Source organism: Patella vulgata, chromosome 2 (assembly GCF_932274485.2).
Source record: "Patella vulgata chromosome 2, xgPatVulg1.2, whole genome shotgun sequence".
In the NCBI taxonomy this organism is placed as follows: domain Eukaryota; kingdom Metazoa; phylum Mollusca; class Gastropoda; family Patellidae; genus Patella; species Patella vulgata.
This window is the reverse complement of record NC_065880.2, coordinates 31,367,947-31,389,687: the sequence shown is the minus strand read 5'-3', so window position 1 is coordinate 31,389,687 and position 21,741 is coordinate 31,367,947. Positions and strand designations below refer to the sequence as shown.

At 36.0% G+C, this 21,741-nt stretch overlaps 1 protein-coding gene across 1 annotated transcript; it reads left to right on the top strand.

Annotated features, from left to right (window-relative positions):
* The first annotated feature begins 775 nt into the window (after positions 1 to 775).
* Positions 776 to 20,362, top strand: LOC126811082 (heparan sulfate glucosamine 3-O-sulfotransferase 6). The gene is made up of 2 exons (XM_050536558.2): positions 776 to 2,411; positions 17,432 to 20,362. Exons 1-2 carry the CDS (start codon positions 1,795 to 1,797, stop codon positions 18,048 to 18,050), a joined length of 1,236 nt encoding a protein of 411 aa, XP_050392515.1. The 5' UTR covers positions 776 to 1,794; the 3' UTR covers positions 18,051 to 20,362.
* Positions 20,363 to 21,741: the final 1,379 nt, after the last annotated feature.

Here is a 21,741-nt window from a genome sequence, read left to right as displayed (position 1 = left end):
GAAATAATTACTGTATTTGATAATTTAAGAGTACATTTGCGTATTTAAACCACATAATAAGTAAACAAAATTCTCTGTGGAATTCAACTTCGTTAAGTCTATAAGCTATATCCTCAAAAATGTCTTAGCTATGTTTTACAGAGACATATATTTGGGACCCCTGTATAGAGCTTTAACAAAACATAAAAGCAAGAACTTATAATATACATGGGTGGTGAGAGTGTCATTTTACTTCTTTAGAATTTGAGAGCGTGTTTATGAAGATTTTGACTATCATATTTCACTGCCATGTATTCACGCAGATGTATTTTTACTTTTTATATATGTATTAATGTTCTAAAACTTGCCGCGTTTATTTGGCACCATGCTGTTCTGTATTAATGTCTGGTAGACCCCTAGTTGTCTTTGATGAGGTTTTTATCATATGAACGAAGCTGGTGATAAAAAATGTTGATTTTTTGATTTATTAATTCACGAGGGCAGCTGGAATCATGGCTGTGGCTATGTTAATTTATTTAGTCTGTGGTATAAAACAGATTAGAAGGGTTTAGTCCCAGCTAGATCACCAGTAATGCCGCCGTAATGATTGTACTGGACGATACAAATCAATACTAACATGGTTAGAAGCACGTGTTAATGTTTACATCACGTGACAAGAAGGCGTGTTAGAGATAATCTGATTGGCCAATCAATGTCATCACTCAACGTCACATGACTGACAGTTCTGTTACACACGCGAAGCGTATCGCACGGCAATAATAGAAGGTCAAAACAGCCCTTGTGGTACAAGGAATGTGTTATTAATGAAAAGACGGCTAGAGACCAGCATGTAGAAGAGTGTTGTAGTCGTTTTAGTAGGATTACATTGTTGACTTAGATAACAAACGAATGAAGTGTTAACAGTCAACAAATGAAGTGTTAGCCATGATGTGAGGAGTTGACTCTAGAATCTATAGCAAGTGACAAATAACTCAACAAAGTGGATTAATGCAAAGGAGCTGTTGATCTTTAAACTTGGTTTTATTGTGAAATTCTAATTTTGAAGAATTGAATAGAACATTGTAAAGTTCAAACACGAAGACTTATTTGCACACATGTCAATACCTTGGATTATCGAAAACCTATTTAGTGAAATGTTGATTTTTTTTCAAAATTAAATCATATTCCACTAACTGAACCAATTGGTATAGTAAATCGTGAAGATAGTGAAACAGATTCGACAAACTTTTGCCAATACTAAGGAATGGTGACGATCTGTGAAGGAAAAAACATTCTAATTGTGTGTTCTTATGATCACCTACGTTCATCACCTAGCGACACTAGAATGCGATAATTGCATGTTTTTCCGCGTTAATTAGATGCAGCTGCTATTATTTGTTAATGTGGTTGATTTGTTGTGTAGAAAACATCAGAGTTTATGGGCAAGGCTGTTTACCACCATCTATTCGTAGCAATTAAACCCATTCTGTCGGAAGAAACTGTTTCATGCCAAAAACCCTGATAAACTTTAGCTCTTCGGTAAACGAAAGCAGGTCTTGGCTATAAATTTGAAGAGTGAGAGAGATAGCCGACTACGCTGGGTAGTAAATAATTTTATTTGGTATTTCTATTTACACCGGAAACAATTTCGCATTTTTCTAATTTAGGGATCGTGGAAGCAGATTCACGAATTTACATATTGTTTCTTTAAAGCTAAAATACTTCACCTAGACTCAACGTAGGCAAATATTTGAGGTGATAAATGTAAGATTTTTTTAAAGCTAAGGATATATCTCGAACGTTCACCATGTTGTCATGGTCGGATTCCGATCACTAAGATGTGGAACTAGAGGATTGCTCTTCGGAAGAGATGGGAGAAGATATCGATACTTTTGCATCATGATGAAGTCTTGTGTGTTTGTAATGTGCGCGTGTTTTGTGTTGGTAACTATGGCTAATCCTGTAGACAAAAGTCTATTACAGACAATACCAACTGAGAATTCTCTGGGACATGTCCCGTCTAGGTTGGAATTAGCTTCTAAACACAATCCCCGACATGGCCGAGTATTACAGCGATCGGATTACTACGATTCCATACCGAAAAGTCCATTGCTAGTGGAAAATGGAGAGAAGAAATCCGTCGATAACAATGAGAAGGCTATTTATGTTGACGATGATAACCAAGTATTGTATCTCGATTCACCCGAGCAGGCTTTCACGCAGTCAAACAGACCCCATATAGACAGCTCAAATAATAGAAAAACATCGGTTACAGCTACAAAGAGACTTCCACAAGCTTTAATTATCGGGGTAAAGAAAGGTGGAACACGGGCCTTATTGGAGTTTTTAAGGATTCACCCTGATGTACGAGCCCCGGGCCCAGAACCCCATTTCTTTGATCGACATTATGATAAAGGACTTGAGTGGTACAGGTATGTAGGCTATAATTATCTCCCCTTTGAAATCTCTTTAATTGATATAAAGAGTTTGCTATTAAGCAAGAGTGAGAATACAAGTAGGGATAAAATGCTAGATTTATCTTGTGTCAAACAGGTGGCGATGTTTGTTAGTAAATTCTTATTTGGTTTGTATTTTGTAGGGATTTGAAACACGCAATTATATTATTTTATATAAACATACACGACGTTGCTGTTCAAGATACTTCTAAAATGATTTGTTTAGACTTAGGGGTTGTATAATTGTTGTAAAAAATGAGAAAGGGCTATCTCACTCGTACTGTATCTGTAAAAGGGTTTTGATATGATGAATGTATACAGTTGATAGTTTAAATAGTTCAATTTGTGACACTCCAAATTTCAACCATGTGGCATATACGAGGCAGTGAATACTCGCCGTTTTAGAACACCAGATGTATTTGAAAGCTTCGTGGACATGTATATGCAATTCAAGGTACCACTCTAAAAACATGTGTAAGATATTTACTGGGGAGATTGTTAATGTTCCTTTAAATTGCCACGTTCGATAACAAATTAGACATATATTAGTTTAAACATGTTATACAAGTACAAGAACGGCACGACATTTAGTCATAAAATGACACTCCAACCCTTGCACCAGTGCATTATAATTACCAACATGTTCTCCGTATAGGCCAGACTACGGTAATTGACAGTCCGGTATTTTCGCATTCACATGGTAACCCCCATGAACATAAAGTACATTATTCCATTTATTTCGGAGAGATGCATCTTTTTACGGTGTGCAGCAAAACCTCGGGCATAACTGTGATGAATGTTAATGGAATCGGAAATAGTTTTAGGTACACTATACGTCATGCAGAATACTGTTTGTATTTGGAACCCAGATGGTGCGAACTACAATCTTGTGAGATGTTAGAATACAGCATTAAGCTAATATCAGAGAAAGCAAGCAGCATATTAATCAATATAAGAGGCTTTCTGTGGACCACCGTGGTCTATAGTTCTTGTCATGTGCACTAAATCTTTTATCATCCGAAGCTCAAACCAACATTCTTTTCATGGTAGATTTGTAGGATATATGGTGGAAGTTCAGGTTACATTTTCATTTCTTTCTTTAATTAAGAAATAGAATTGGTTGTAGTTGTGAGAAAGTTTAGTTAGAAGTAAATCTTTTATGAGCTGAAGCTCAACCTTTTCATCTTGTCCATGGTAGATTTGAAGACTATTTGTGTGATTCATGTTAGACTTTCATTTTGAATTGTTTGATAGGTTAAAATTAAAATGAAGGGTAGTATAACATCTATAGTATAACATCTATTATTACCACCACTTCGAACTGGGCGTTAATGTCCGCGAAATCGCCAACAGGGTATAACGCCTTATACTACCTCTATTGGTACGGTAGTTAGCCTAAAGTTTTTACATATTGATTTAATTTGGAGATAGACTTTACTCGTAAATAAATACATCTGGAGAGGCCAGGGATTAAAATGTATGCTTTTGTAAGTTTGTTTTATTAAATTTGATCTTTTAAAGAATACAAACACACTGTAAGACCGTACTCATACTTCAATTATTCGCATATGATTGTATTTAACCCTAAAGTTTATGCAATTCTAGTGAACCTATTAATTGCTACACTTGAGTAAGCACGACATCACTTACACGACCAGCCTTATGGTGTGATTTTCGATCATACCTAATGAAATTGGTAGCTAGACTAGGTGTGTCTGGAGATTGTCTTGAAGACGTAATTTGATTAGCTAGGGGGCTATTTAATTAGTGTCTACATGTCTGCCAAGCTGTGTCTCCATCAACGCCCAGCTAACTATTAAACCGTTTATTATAGCGTTGTACTTCTCAGAGCACGTGATTTAACATGTTGGCTTACGAAATATAGCGATTAAATAGACGTGGGAGTATTACAACTAATATTGGACGTTGTTTTAGTTCATATATACCTGTTAATCTCGCCACAGCACATTGAACAACAATTGTCGGTAGAAATGGCACTAACAAGCGGTTGTCGTGCAACTGACGCCCGCATTTTACATAGATTGACATGATTTCACAAATATGTTACCAGTCATTATTTTGATTTGGATGTACAAGTACATGTAATTACAGCCGACCGGTGCATTTCTAATCTTGAGGTCAGTGTTGTTACGGGTGTCTCACACGAGGCAGGATATGCTTACTCATTTATGAAGACCATGGCTAATTGATGAGAGTGTTAGTTTCATGTGCCGAACAGTGTGATTATTTTATACATCTGTTTTAAACTTTTATATATTTTTGTAAACTTAAACTAGCATTTCGCACCGTTACCACATGTAGGACAAAGTACAATTTGTTAATTAACCTATTCTGTTAAAAAATAAACGTAGCACATGTTTTGCTCTGAATTTGTCACTTTTTAACAGCAACATATTATTAGAAAAAATTATATCTTAATATCCCTTACACGCGTGTCTGCGTTGTTGACACACACAGGGGATAAGCCATTTCGGGACTAACATACGTCATATTTTTATTTCAATAACTCGCTTGTTCGTCTCGAAAGCGCGACACTTGACTCATTGGCAGACGTTATGATCTAAAGCGTTAGACCATGCACAGCACCCAGGTTTCGTTTGTGTAAACATTTAACAGCTGGAATACGAACCACAACCCCTGATTTCACACGTAACCCTATTAGTTGAAAACATTCCCCAACAGAACCCAAGTAAAATGTCGACGTGACGGTAAAACCAGCCCCACTATATTTTAATGTGTGATTAAGTTGGTGATTCTCAAGTGGACTACTAAAACTTTCTCTGGAGTTTATTGTGTAACACTCGTGTCCAATTTGATTATCCGAAGTCACACCGTTCTGTAGCCTTCTGTTCGCAAGTTGGGATTGATTGATATCATTTTACATAGCCAGCCTCTCTCAAGTTTTTGTCGAAGTACACTTTCGATGTAATGCTATACTATAAGGGTAACTCGATCGAGGTACGCTTACGTTTTACTAAGCATCCATATCCTTAATTGATTTGGAGATATATAGCGAACAGTTTTTGTGGCTATGAAATGTTAGAACCACGGAGGCAGATTTTAAGACTGTTCAATAGTATGTACCAAATCAGGGTCAAGCTTGATAACGCCAGTGGAATGCATTTCGTCTACTAAAGTCACTATACTGTAGATGTATATCCCCCAGAGTATATAGAAGCTATTTCAAGAAGGGTAATATACTGATGGCTAACTTAGAGGCAGTATCTGTTCATCCACGGTGACGGATTTTATTGCTGTCGGTCGGACTAGATTACACTTTACGACCCTAACTAACGTTTGATTAGGGTTTCATTAGGTTAGATGAGCCCAGTTTCATCTTTTAAAGATATATCAGATAGACGTCTTTATGGGGTGAAAACGAGCGAAAGCGTGCTCACGAGTAAACAAGTTATAGGGTAGCTGGATGAGCAATCAATGAAACAAATTGGTGAGATTTTATAAGCAACTTGATTCTACCCTCGTATTAGGAGAAAAATCAAATAATTACTGTGTGGGCGATAGCATTTGAAAGCTGATATTTGGTGTGAGCAACCTAAAACCTTAAGTGGGTTTTCTTTAAAATTCAAAAATATTTATATTCATTTTCAATGGCACTGTTCGTGATCGTCTAAATCACATAACCTATGGTTAACTTTGTCTCATACGAGAATCTCCGCAAAGAATAGTGCAAATTCTTAACCATCTCTTTCCACCAGAAAGCGGTAAAATTGAATAATGAATGAGAAAACCCAATCCCGGGACTGACTGTATCTTGCCTGCATGTGGATGTTATTACAAGGCTCAAATCAACTCTAAACAAGAGGTAGCGCTCAATCACCAAACTAATTCTTGAAATTACAATATAATTCCCGCTACTCGTTACATGAAAATGCATCTGATGAGCTAAACTCGTTTCCGAATCGAACTCGTGATCATTTACTTGGGGTATTGTACTACTAAAAGCTGACGTGTAGTCTGCTTCGTCGCAAAAGAACATGCCTGACAACTGAAGTGGAAAAAATAGTGCATTATTTTTTAGAAGAGTAAGATTGGCAGGAAGCCTGGCACAGCCTAACACTGGATATTGATCACGCAAGGGTTAATATTCTTCTAGAAAACATTACATCATTACCCAATTCGAGTGTAAGAAAGCCTTGAGCGTTTTTGTTATTTTTTAATACGGCTTTCTATCCTATTTTTTATGGAACTTAGTCATCCCTTCAGGTCAAATCAGACTTTCACAGAAAATGAAGAAATCGTTTTACAGACTGATAGCTAGAGTAATTAATCATTTTCTAGTTGCTTTTGTTTAAGGGTCCATATTAACCCCCACGCAGTTTAGCGCAATGGGATAATTTTCGCCGTCTTGGTATTATTATTTGTTGGGAGAGAGAGAGAGAGAGAAATGGGGTTTAACGTCCACTCGACACAAACTAGGTCATTTCGGGACTAATTTGTTGGACATTATATAACAAACGATTGCTACTTATATTAATATATACATTTTACTACATGTACATGTGTGAACATTAAAACCGCCGATCGTCATTTAAATTTGTTTAATATCTTACAAGCCATACAACTGTGAAAGCTGAATCTCTAAAAGTAGGCCTAATGTCAGTTCATTCATTTTTTATTTTTATAAAAATGTGAATTAATTAAACGTTTAGCAACATTCGAAAGAAGATATAAACAAGTCAGCTTTGTGTAAACCCCTTTGATGGTCACCTGTTTAATTCCACTGAATCCAAGCCGAGGGATTGTCTACATGTACATGTACCGTTGACAACTTGGTTTTTGTTCTTAAAGGGTCAATCTCGATTATATTTTGGAGAATAAAACTGCTTAATTTTGTGTGAAAAGCCCTTAAAATCCTCTACCTTAGTGCCGAGCAACTAACTCAATATACGTGATACGTTTTCAAACTACTTAAACCCGTCAGTCTTCATCTGAAAATGGGAGACCGGTGTCCCAATCTGTATTATAGGGTGTTTGAATAAAAACCAATCTGATTAAAATACAGATCTATATTTCGTTTCGTTTTTTTATACTTTCGATGGCCTACACTACCTGGAGATCTGACCGGTTGTAGCAATAGGTCGCGCCATAGATTTCATACGTGCGGCTTTTGACCCTATGACGTCAGACATTTGATTAACCAATCAGCATTGATGTTACTAGTGGATTGATTACCCACAGTTCCGTGCAAAACACGCCTAAAGCTCGCTGTAACAGACCGTGTCATTGGCTAATTCAGAACACGTCAATGATAACAACTCTTCCAGATCCTAGTGTAGTAAAGACAAGTAAAACGAAATTTTGAACTATAAAAACGAAACGAAATAGGATCTGTGTTTTAATCAGATTGAATAAAACCTGGCTTTTATTTTATAAAAATAACGTGTAGGTGAAATTTACCTTTCGTTATGAAGTACAAAACGTGGGTCATGCACTGTAAAGACCTTTAAACTAACGACAATAGATTAGCAGGTCACCCAACGAAAAAATTGTGCCAAAATCTTATAAGGGTTACGTGTCCGGATAAACGGCTCTGACGATCACGTCAAAACGACTGTATATTTTGAGCTGAAATTTTGAGACACGATAAAAACTCCATTCCTCTATATCTTGGCTCTTAAATTTCACACGTACACGGACTGTTATTTCTGAGACTGGATAGTATACCTTTAATTAAATATCAAGCAATATTAGGATGGATTAAGTCGTGGACAATTTGATATAATGTACACGTACCGTCCGAAAACTGCACATAATTGTTAAGAAACATTCTACATATGTATTTTTTGTACAATGTACAATACGACATTTGACAAATTAAACGCGGAATCGAAAGAGGTATACTGTAAAAGTGGAGCTTTTTCTTCATAAACATAATTTAGATTTTCTAGGTCTTAATTAGTAGAGTTTGGCACCAATATGTAAAGTGGTTCTCGTATTGCATTAAATACTAGGGTATATGAATACTGAAATTATTTGTATAGAATGTATTCTAATGCAAGGATTTGTATTATTCATAAAGCCCCATGTCAACAGAGAGTAAAACTGAATGTGAGCTTGATTGGTGGCGACTGATACAATTCTTTTGATAATAGTAATAGCTTCCAAATATTCTCAGTAGTAATTGAACATATAACCAACCTTCCAGGGTTATAATAAGAGGTTTCGTTACAAAACGTGAAATCAACTTTGGGGAGTTAAAGATGATGAACAGAATGGTGTATTCACCTTATTCTTATTATATTTGAGGTAAGCAAAACCGTGGCGTGTATCAATTAACGATTTTATAGAAAATAGAAAGTTCGGGTGTTTTAAAATATGATAAATTGTTGAACAATATTCTTGTCTTAACTTGACCTTCATGGACGAATATTAGTGACCCCAAGTGAACGAATACATGCATTTTGATCCATAATTTCTCCAAAAACACAATTTATAAAATAATTGTCTGTAATTTTAGATGAAACAATTCACAGCAGCACATACTCAACTTAAGATGTTTCCCACGTGCTGAATTACTGAAGGTATTTTCAGCTCTCCTTATTTCGCCAGAGGGAAGACGGATTGTGAGAAACAATGGCGGTGTCAGTAGTTTGCCATCCGTTCATGACCGGAACAATAGAGATAGAAATAGAATAGTTCCGCAGTAATTATAGCCTCTAACCAAATAACACACACTTCACGCCCTGAGGTTACAACCCCTGTCTAATACCAGTAATACATGTTTACAGCCCGTCTTAGTTCTTTAAATTTACTCTGTTTGCTATCGCCGATATTCGTTAAGTCAAAGCGTACAAAACGTGTCTTCCTGCTATCATCAACGCTTTCTTGACTCATTTTTGGCGGGGGGCTCGTGCTCGCGGCTCGTGCCTCGGGACGGTGTTGTGGATGTTCGTATAGTTGATCTTCAGGTGCCCGTTTTGACAATTTCCGAGAAAACAGTTTCCGTAAATCAATCCCATACGAGATAGTTAGTGAGTGTGTACTAGCGCTAAACTTTGATTCTAATGTGGAGTTTCCAGGTCTGATGTTTCTGCCCGGAACAAAGATCGATGCAACAAATCGACCGTTTTGCCGCCTTTTTGTTATGAGCACATGTAGTTTCTAAGCCATGCCAAGTTAGAAAGGTTAGTGGCGAGAAATAGTTATACAGGTTTTCCTCTGGTTTTCCGTTGTGCATGAAGAATCAAATTGCCCGAATATTTCAACAACCATCAACAAAATTGAACAAATTCTGTAATTTTTTAGTGGGGAATGTTGAATCACAATTTCGGCCTTTTCAAAAACCTGTTTTTTTCAGTCATCAATGATCATTGACTGGCAGAAATTCATCTTTTCCTTGATTGAGTAAATTAGTTTTTGATATTGGCGGTTAGGAGGAAATGCACTTTTTATGATAAAACAACGCAAACTTCGTTTTTTATTCCATCGATTACCAAGCTGCAATTTGCAAACTACAACTGGAGTGAGCATGGTCTTTCGGTAATAACATTATCTAATTGGTCATAAAAGTTGTTGGGTGATAAATTGAATGTATCTCACGGTGTACTAAATTTGTGTTTCCTTGTCATGTCAAAATGGCTTACAAAGTAAATATATGTCATTATACTCAATTGTCATTCTATTGACAGACCGCAGGCTAAAGTGTAAATTTGTATACCAGTGTATTTAGTATTAACATCAATGTTATTTCTACACGATATTATTTCTATATTATAAATGGTTTAAATTGTATATTAACACAGTATAGTATTGATATAGATGTTAATCCTACATTACTTATGATTTAAATTGTATATCAACATAGTGCATATAGTACGAATCTCTCTCAATATTATTTCCACATTATAAATTGTATATCGACATAATTTCCCTATTAATATGGATATTTTTTATACATTAAAAATTATTTAAATTGTATATCACCATAAAGGACACTTTCGATTGTTATTAGCAGTCAAAGGCCATATATACAATATTCAACTTTCGCTGTCAGAGCAAGCCTTACTTAAATACTTTATTCTTCAGTTTCGGGAATTAGTGTGAAGAGTAAAAAGTGTAGTATTGTTGGTATGTGACGTTATAGTTGTGTAAACGTGGTTTCGTGCAATGTTCAGTAGAGAGAAACTGGGGACATTAGATGTAATATAAATGAGCTCTTAATGATTAAATGCATGAATGAGGTGATGTTTAAAGTCCTACTGTTTTGGCCCAACCGGGGTAATGAATAAGAGCATACGCTATGCAGTGTGCTACGTGGAAAATTTTGCCCGGACCGAATTTGCCAAAGTTTTTTTTACGTGCATGTCAAGATGTACACTAGACTTGACTAGACTACGTTCGTTTAAGACCCTCCATGCACTGATATATAACGTTAAAAACTTTGCCTTAAAACAAACATTTATAACAACTTTCGTTAACAGTTTAACTAAGTATAGTAGGTTCCAAGGCAGCACGTCGGAAAAATAACCCATCCGAATACATGAAAAACAATGGTTTACGTAGTTACATGGGCTCTTACCGATTAAAACATCAATCGTTCAATCAATACTTCTATTCAGAAGTTGTTAAAAATCACGAAAGTATGCCTTAAAACTACAGCATCAGTGGTCTTTCGCCATCTAATTGATTTTTTAACTGATTATTAAGAAAAAAGCCGAGTGAATTTAAGTAAAAACAATTAGATCTGTCACAACTAATGATGTAATGGAAGAATCCAGTCGTCTTCGTTTTAAGGACAGAAACAATGAAGACGTAATGTCATCTTCGTGACATCTAGCAATCGTAAAGGCTGATTCTTTTGTGATTCAAGAATTTACGATCCATTATCTTAGAGCCATTAATAATCGACAAGAATATAAAAAAATCTAATCCTCGTATCCTTAAGTAGCATCTTTGATCTTCTGTGTCAATCTCTGTGTCGTTGAAGTTATCGACTCCCCAACTGTCATTCTCTAATGTTAAAAGATAGTAAAAGTCAAAGACTATAAATCACCTTTATATTGAAGAGTTGATGTTTGTTCTCGATTAACCTGGTGTTCAAGTGTACGGTTGTTTGTTCAGACGAGCACTCTTGATAAAATGAAGTGGGTAGCTCTGAGTATCCAGTATTTCTGATTAGTTTATTGTTCGTAGCTCTTGTAGCACGATGTCAAGCTGCAATTTATTTTACTCCCAATAAAGAGGCCAAGATTCCATTGATTTTGGAAATGGAATGGCTTTCAAAAATAAACCCATTTAGATAGAATTTTCATATTATTTTTAAAATAGGCGAGATTACTTCTGCATTAAGACGAGGGACTTGACAGCAGAGGCTTTGGCGATTGAACAAGCACGTGTACTTATCTTGTATCAATGTTAGTCTTTCTTTTCAAGCCTGTTTATCTTTCTTCGCTACTTCACGTTGCTTGCAATTGTTAATTTAACTTGTACAACAGTTCGGTATGATTTATAATGGATTAAGTCAATATTAATTCTTTTGATTAACCTGTTCGACTTCCGGTAGTTAAAAGGCTATTTCTATAGGAATATAGACATACCTTACAAGCATAAACCGTTAGATTAATCTTTATTGAAGTAAAAGTAGGTAATTACAGCGCGTTGAAACGCGAGTCTGGTGTCGTCTGTGGCTATATTTAATTTCGGCAAATAACCGGTAATCATAAATTATTCAGTACACCATAAAAATACATATATAACGATTTCTGGTTTTAATGTTCTGCGCAACCCGGGAAATGAAGTGTGCTACGGGGATAAGTTTGCCCGGGTACTGGTGCTACGACCTACTGAATTCCAACTGTCAGTGTTTTGTCGTGCACGCCAACGAACGTGTACACTGGATTTCCACCCTAAGGACTAGACACTTTTCCTTGACTGACAAGTGCGAGGCACGCTGGAAAACCTGGAGGAACCTTTTCGGTCAACACGGAAAGGAGCCACGGCCTTACACACCGAACCAACACGGCTCCTGTATCAAACGAAACGCGAAAATTTGGGCGTACGTCTGTTTGCATATTGATCTTTAGACATACAGTATGTTTTAAAATCAAATTATGGGAAAATACTGTTGTTGTTCAATTCTCAAACGATGCATTGTGTATAATTGGAGATTTCTGTGTATAGGTGTACCAGTTGGAAATTATCAAATTATCGACCCAGACGTGCCTCTTGTATTTATCACATAACCACTTACTCAGTTAATTATATTATAGTCTTCTTGGCGGTTTCCTCAAATAGATATTTTTATGATATAAAAGTTAAAGATAGGCGGCAAAACACCTCTCGATCTCTCTCCTCTTAACCACATCCACAGATCGTATTTCACTTAGGCATGGAATAATTGATAAGACGGCTTGAAATTTTGACTATAATTAGAAAAAACGAAAACTAGAATTAGATGACTGAATAATCTCAATAAGGAGGTTATAATTTATAAACGTTAGACCAGACTAACTTTGACAGGTAACCGATATTGATCCCTGTGGTACGTCATGAATGGTGGCAGCTTATTCGGTAAAGGGGGCAATTTCGTTTACGAGTTGTTGAATTACGTCTGGATTGATCTCAAATAAATGCTGATAATTATGTCCCAGATGGTAAATTGAAGTTGCTGTGTATCTGTATCCGTGACACTGTTGCGTCTTGAACTGAGCAGTGATAGGGTAATTTGGTATAACCAAAGATTGTCTGCGCATAATGACCCTTTCTGGTGGAGAATACCGTACACGTATATCGAATAACTTGTCCTTTAGCGTCATAATACACTGTATACGTTCTTAGTAATACCATGATCCACTGTTCAGTTTAAGGTTTATCTTCTACACGTAGATGTAATCTGTATAATGTTGAACGTATTGAAAACTAGCCATACCGTAGCATACATCTAAGTACCTCCATTATTTTACGCAAAGTCAATCTGTCTGTTCCTGTATTATGTTCGCGAAATAACGGGATGTCAAATCTAGCCGAAAGAACCCCAAATGAATTTATAATCATAAAACTGAAAGAAATGATTTCGTTGTCTGGGATAGTTGGAACCACTGGGGAAGTATGAACGACTGTGTCCATTCATGCCTTACAAATTATAGAAATGAGTGTATGATATGCAACAAGAATAGAAAAGTGATCATGTCTCAAGAGTGTTCATTGATTAGAAACATTGTATATATGAAGTACATGTGGTATCAAATATAGATCTGTGCATGTTCTATGCTGTTTGATATTATTATTGATATTCTGATAGTCTTAAGTTTCAAGGAAGGTCTTGCATAAGAAATAAATCAGAAATGTATATAGAATTATAGTAAGGGTGGCGCCGGAATATAGAACAATATATTTAAATTCTACCAACATAAAGGAAAAAGAGACAGTTGTCTTGACACAAGGACTGGAATCTGGTGTTCTGTACCAATATTATCTATATAAATCTGCATATTGTTGGCGATGTTTATAAGATTTGCCCGTCGACATGCTGATGTAAAACATTCCTGTTTGATCTTTCCATTTCTATCAGCATTAATCAGCTTATGATATCTTCCAAAAATGCCAAATCAATCATAAGCTTAATCTATATTACAATAGCTCCGAATTAACTTCCTTCATCTTGCATTATTTATCATTTAATCTAACTCATACCGGGGACACTTGCTTGGAACTGCATAATACGAAATATTAAAGTCACTGATACTACATCGAATTTAGGCCGAGAATGTTCCCCTGGACTCACTAGCCGGGTGGAACGAACAGCTGAGATCCCACCTATACGTTGGCGTGCGCTTTAAATAACCCTAGGTGGAATTCGCCGTAGAGTAGGTAGGAGCGTCGCTCTCCGCACTATATGTTCCTAAAAACTAGGAAGTTTAACTCATTTCATTCTATTTCTTAGTGGGGTCATTCTAGTCTACTGCGGTGGAATTCGCCGAAGGGTAGGTAGGAGCGTCGCTCTCCGCACAATATGTTCCTAAAAACTAAGAAGTTTAACTCATTTCATTCTATTTCTTAGTGGGTCATACTAGTCTTCTGCGAGTGTGTTACGCCATTCATCCAACTCCGGTTTGGTGTTCCAAAAAGATTAAATTACCAAAACGAGCTGTGGATGGCTGAATGGTCTAGAGCGTTGTACTGATGCTTTGTCTGTCGCCAATATGATCGTGGGTAGTCAATTTCAGAAACATGTTAGCTCTGCCTGGAATAATGTAGGTATGTTGATTGATTCCTTATGTTATTTTCAAACGTCGCAGTAAAGTCACCCCTCGCTAATATTGCATTGAATCCAATAAATAGTTCTTTTATTCTGACTAAATGTATAACAGCGAGTCAATTACAAGCTCAGAGCGTCAAAATTTTCTCAGTTGAATAAACCCGAGTACAAATAGAAAGTGACATAGAAATAGAGATGTTTGTGATATGAGATGTGATTTATGATATTATTGATCATGAATACATGAATAACTACAGATGATCTCACTGATAACATTTAATGAAGAATTCCGCACGTTTCTTTCGCTTTAAATAAGAAAAAGACACCGTATAATAAAACACAGCATATACAATCAACATTATGGCAATACAAAAACAAAGTAACGTTGATCTTAAATACAATCAAAACACAGAAATATTCAAATACAATCGAGCATCAGTTTTGTGGATTATCCATTTGAGTAGGCCTACATGTATCGGAACTACATCCATATTTATTATATGTGTTGCATTTTATGACTGAAATATTAACTTGTATTTGACCAGCCTTTATGTGGAAAATAAACGCGGAATGTAATACTAAAAAAATAAACGTCTGACGATGTTAATAAACAACATACAACTAGGATTAGACAATGCATTCATTTCAGCGTGTATTGAATCCTTGTTTATTTGAAAGGGGGAGAAAAACAGTCAAAGCACATGCGCCCCCCCCCCCCCTCTGACAAAACTATAATGGAACAATACTTAATATGTTGAACTTTTTACGTTTATCTATGTTAAAATGTTCAGCCCTTCGAATGAAATCGCCAAATCTGTTTTTAAAAACGACGCCGGCACTTTTTAAAGAGCTAGACAATGCCATTGCCATGAAAGAATTTTTGTATTTTTGAAATAAAAAGAGCATGTCTTTGTTGTGTGTAAGTACAACATAAAAACTCGCTGTGTACAACATAAACACTCGCTGTGTACATTAAATATATTGATACCAAGGTTACGGGAAAAGTGTGAAAAATTTGAAAAGTTTCTTGTTAAAACGATAAAAGAGGTGATAAATGATTTTTATGGTGTAACTAATATGATGTTATATCAGCTTTTCTCAAAACCTAGCTTTTTCCAAATTTTTGACTTGAAGAATCAAATATAATGGGTCTATTATAGCCCGTAGCCGTGGTATTTTTTTTTTTAAAATAGGAATCTTATCTTTGTTCGTGCTGAACGGCGGTAGGTAGGTCGTTAGATAGAGTAAATCAAGCTTAGATTTAGCTGAAAGCGATTGCTAGTATTATTTACACAATCGGCGATGATACAAACTCCACGAACAATTTCATAATAGGATCTACATGTAAAAGTTTGGAATATATATATATATCGAAAAAAGTTATATCTGAAAGGGGTTCCCGTTAAACTCTTTTATGTGTTGTGATCAACATAATACTGTATCGGTTTGGTACTAAAAGTCGTAGTGACAATTTATCATGAATAACACATAACGAAGAAAACTCTCACAAATAAGCCATTATATAAACCATTGCTTGGAGTCTCAAACCAATTCAAATATGATTAGGATACAGCTTATTTGAAACATATAGATGTTTTGTGGCAGATAAGTTTTTTTTTCAATAGTGGTCCATTGATGGTTTCTTTTCACAGAGGGTTGTATTTGTTTGATATCCAGGTAACTAAAATACATCACTGATATATGCATGAAAGGAAACCATAGCGGTTGTTTTGAGTACATAAAAAGACAAGCATTTGGACATGTAAGCCTTGTTCCTACTGCGGTTCGGTGTCGCAAGCAGGACGGGCGAGTATGTATACTTTGTTGACGGGAGATGTAATAAAGGGATCTCGTCTACAGGGTGTACTTGCATGTATGTAAACGATTAGCAGCATATATCACCGGTATGAAATAACTCAGCCCAAAATTCAATATGACCAACTATTGTGTTTTGATGTATAGATAAATGCAATGAAAGCAATAAGATTATAATCTAACTTTACAGTCTGTAATTATCTATATAAAATACTTGATCGGCTAAAAGTTCAAGTTATCGGTTTGCATCTGAGCACGATACTTCTTAAAAGATCGATTTGCCACAGGGCTTCCTTTCTTCTTAGTTCACATTCTTCGCTCCGTTAAAACCTCATTCATCAAGTTGGACTGACTACCAAATCTCACGGAACTCCTACAACTGCTTAAACGGTACAGAAAAAAAGGCTTTTTATATGCCAATATTAGCATTGAACCAAATGATATTCTACGGTAGTTTTATTCCTCGGTTTACGACACATTTCCTTTTAGATGCGATTTGGTCAATTTTCCTGTCTTTAATAATGGATGTTTGATGGGAATAACATTAATAGGATTGGTAATCTGAGTACACAGGAAAAGGTTCAAGCAAGCATCATGCACCATCCTACCATGTTCATGTATAATAAGTTTTTCTGTTATTTCTTTTTTCTAAAAATAACATTTTTTTCCCCTAACAAAATGAATTTTATCTTGAATATCGAACACACGGTATTTCAAAAGCTGCCATTTATAAATACTTGTATCATTTATTATAGCATTTGCCCGTGATGACTGCAGGTCGTTTGGATAGCTGTTGGACGATTCCTTTATTCAAAACGTTATTTCCAGAACGGCTGACACGAGCTGACATCCTTTAGTTAACCATGTGTGCTACAGTGATTGATGACTTGAAACTTCCATCTCTGTTTTTTCCTCAGATTACTTTATTTTTTTATATTTTCAGGGATCAGATGCCATCGACGCTGGAAGGTCAGATAACCATAGAAAAAACTCCATGTTATTTCGTCACAAAAGAGGTTCCGCAAAGAATTTATAACATGTCTAAAGATATCAAACTTATCATTGTTGTAAGGGATCCTGTGACTCGTGCAATATCAGACTATACCCAAGCGGCAACAAAAAGACCGGCAATGAAGCCGTTTGAGAAAATGGCTTTTATAGACAATACATCGAGAATCGTCGACACCAAATGGGCTGCGGTTAAAATCGGTGTTTACGCTAAACATTTAGAAAAATGGTTAAAATATTTTCCTCTCCGTCAAATTCATTTTGTGAATGGTGAAACACTTATTTCAAATCCAGCCGGCGAAATGGCCAAGGTGCAGGATTTCCTAGGATTAAAGCGAATCGTCACAGATAAACATTTTTACCTAAAAGATAGTCGAGGTTTTCCTTGTCTTAAAAAGCGACCGGGTAGTGGGAGACCCCATTGTTTAAGAAACAATAAAGGCAGAACTCACCCTCATGTGGATCCAACAGTGCTTAACAGACTCAGGGAATTTTTCAAGCCATTTAATTCAAAGTTTTATCAGATGACTGGTATTAATTTCCGTTGGTCATGATTTGTGACTGAATAAAAATACTTAAATAATTGTGATCGATCTGTGATGGTGCCGACTGGAGAATAACGGACATGTAGGGTCGTTGCTCGATGTAAACAGACATTGGTCATTTGAAGGTGGCCAAGGCTCATCGAATGCATTAATGACAACTCTAAACAGAAATCCTACATAAATGTGCATGTTATTGCTGCTACAACAAATCTTATGTAATGAATCTAAATGTGCCTATACCTAGATCGGCATGGTCATGCAAAATGTTACATGTAAAAACTAATTGTGATGTACATGTTTGATCATTAATATTTAAGTAATTAGTTTGTCTGTTCGACAGATGTTCCTCGTGAACCAAGGGCGGACCTTACTTCAGCAGCAATAAAAGAACATGCCATGTTGCATAATACAGTGGCTATAGATGATTAACAAATATTGCCCCGTTATAAATTACAGTCTTTATTAATGACACACGTCCTGATGATAAATGACGTGTTTCGTTAGTCAACACTAGTTACAGATATGTGGCTGCAATTGTTCATAGAGGGCGCCTTGATGACATGTTTCAACCAACCGTAGTTGATGTTAGATAAATGATGTAAACATGATCTGAAGGTTTGTTGACCAGACTTGCAAAGTAGACTTGGCGTAATCCGATTTCTTGACATACTCGAAACATTTGTTGTCAGCTATTCACGCAAGAGATAGTCTCGACCTAAATTACGGTGCTGAAGACTATCAGTATGCATTATTACCGTACATCGCGCGTGGCTGCCTATCAAACATGGCAGTTGACGTATTTACGGGAGTTCCTCACGTGGTATGTCGTAAAACCTGCTGTGGTGTAAAAGTTTACAACTTCGAGGTGTTAAGATTAGTCATATGGTAGAAAATTATGGACATATTTTAACATCATTACCCATTTTAACATAAACAAAACTTCTGCATATTTATGTGATATTATTTGGAGTTTTTGTCATGTATAACGGTATCTTAGTAAAAAAAATAACCGAATGAACTCATTATAACGCCACAGAAATCGTATATTAGTCTTAATACATGTATAAATATTTTCAATGATCGGATAAATATAAAGTAAGATCACAGCAATAATCCTTGGTGTCAATAATAAGTTTACCACCATAATGACTACTAGAATTAGAAGCCAGTAGATAAACATCCCTTCCTTTCTGTGTTTTTACTCTTGTTATTTATGGTGGGCACACGTGGTATAGACGTTCATGTACTAAGTGACATTATGGTTATAGTAGCTTCATGACACTGAGATTCTAAGCACAGAATTTGTTGTAAAATATAAATCCGCTTCTGCTAAATATACTTCAGAGTTAAAATGGAAGTACTGATCCGATGTCCATGTATAACACATTCATCTAAAGCTCTCAGATCTACAATGATTGCTCTTCTGTCTTTGTAGCTGTTGATAAATGTTTTAATTAATGGGATATCTTGATTTACATATCTGGGTATACATTGTATAAAATACTAATATCTTGCCCAGCATTCGAGTCCCATGCTTCCCTGTACTAAAATGCTCACATTACGTATTGATTGTGAATATTGAAATGTTAAGCATGTAGTCGGAGATACCACACTAGAAAATATTTCTGGATATGATGAAAGTGTTTGATAATTGTAATGGTTATTTATTATATTATGCAAAAATTAGAAATCAAAATAATGTACATATTATGCACAAAGCAGACACAAACTCTTCTCAGATCCAATCTAAACTTCTTGTACAAAAAATAACTGCATTTGATAGTAGATTTTTAGTAGAAAGCGAACTTTTTGCAGTAGTGCTTGTCGGGTTAATATCCGTTATTTAGGATGAGTAAATTCTGAAGAATGAAATATAAAGGATGAAGGCTTTCTAGAATACCGGATGTCGCGTTTAATTTGTTTGGGAGACTGGCATGGGCGGACACTGCTCGGTCCGTTATTTTGAATAAAATGCTGACCAGTTTCAACTTTGTGTTTTGCAAGTGCCAACAAGAAATGAACTTAAGGCACGGAAACGTTCCAAATATTATAGAGACACAGTACAACGTTACTAAACTAGAAAGCCCGGAATTTAGTTGAGTGAAAATGTCCAATAAACTGGATCTGAGAATATTTTAGGTCTTAGACTTTTTCGTCAGATATGTGTGTAAAATGTATATTTGTTTGTACATAGCTCACCTAAAATGTGATACGTTATCACCATATACATATATATATGTACATATTGATAGTATCTATTGTTATATTAAAAATATATATCAACGAGAAACAAAATAAATCAAATATTATTTTCTATTAAATTATTTAGTTGCTATTTTCATGTAATTTCTGGTATTTATTTTAAAGATGAAGTCATGTGTATATTTTCGCAGCCTCTTACATCGAATTCGGTTTAACGTCCTACCGTTTTGCACCGAGTGTGGTAATAGTCCAGGAGCTAATGACAAAATAATATGGTCATCAGTTACAAAAGGCCTGACCCCCCAAATTTGTAGTGGGTGTCCATACGAGTAAACACCAACTGGTCAGATCGGGCACTGCTGGAGCATATAGCCAAAGAAGCTCCTTAAAGTATCCCTCAAGGGGCCAAAAATTAGGTCATAAGTAAAATGGCCGAAACTTTCTAGAAGCAAATGTATCCATACCTGCAGTAAATATTTCACAAATCTAACCAAAATTTCTGGGGCCTTGTCCAAGTCAGACCACGCCCAATATCTCCTCACGGGGCTAACAATATAGTCATCAGTTACATGGCTGACAGAAACAAAGATCCATACTTAGAAAATATAATTTTCAAAAATCAAACCAAATGTTTCGGGGCTTTCCCCAAGTCAGATCGCTCTAAAGTATGCCAGAACACGCCCTTAACAGAAACAAAGATCCATACTTCGTAAATGTAATTTTCAAATATCTAACCAAACGTTTGGGGGCTTTCCCCAAGTCAGATCGCTCCAAAATCTGTCCGAACTTGCCCTAAAACAGGGGCTATAATAATATCAATGGTCATCAGTTATATGACTGAAACTTACCAGAAACAAAGGTCTATATTATGTATCAGTGCATGCATAATGTGATTTTCGAAAATCTAACCATAAATGTTGGGTCTTTCCTCAAGTTAGGGTGACCTTTATAACATAGCCCACCCTATTCCCTCTATATAAAGCTTATAATAATGTATTATCAATGATACCTTTTTGAACCGCAGCAGAATTCAATATACTAATACAAAGTAGAACATATGGTTGTTAGCTACATGTATGTGAAATCCTCAAATGAGAAATGGTATCAGGTTTTGTAAAAGTATACCATGCCCCATTCACTGCACTAATTATAGCTAAATGAATAGATAGTTTAGGCCTAGTATTAAATTTTTGACTTCGAACGTTCTGTTTTCCCTTTGTGACACATTACAACCCCCATTCAACAATTATTCACCATACCATACATTATTCACGGCACATTGCATTAATTACAGCTAATGATTAGATAGTTAGGATTAGTATTGAATTTATGTCTTCAAACGTTCTGTTTGTCCTTTGTGCTTGGAGCCACGTTGGCTAAGAGGGTAAGCCGCTGGCTCGCTAGTCTGGAGGTGGCGTGTTCGTTCCCTACACTGGTCTAGAAATTTCATCGGGATTTTCCGACGTGGTTTCCCCTTGTCAGTGGTGCAGGACGGAGG

What these genes read in the sequence shown, in the direction of transcription:
- LOC126811082 (XM_050536558.2), top strand. Translation starts at nt 1,795, where the DNA reads ATGGTCGGATTCCGATCACTAAGATGTGGAACTAGAGGATTGCTCTTC. An exon ending in AAAGGACTTGAGTGGTACAG is followed by an intron (nt 2,412 to 17,431) that starts GTATGTAGGCTA and finishes TTATATTTTCAG; the next exon opens with GGATCAGATGCCATCGACGC.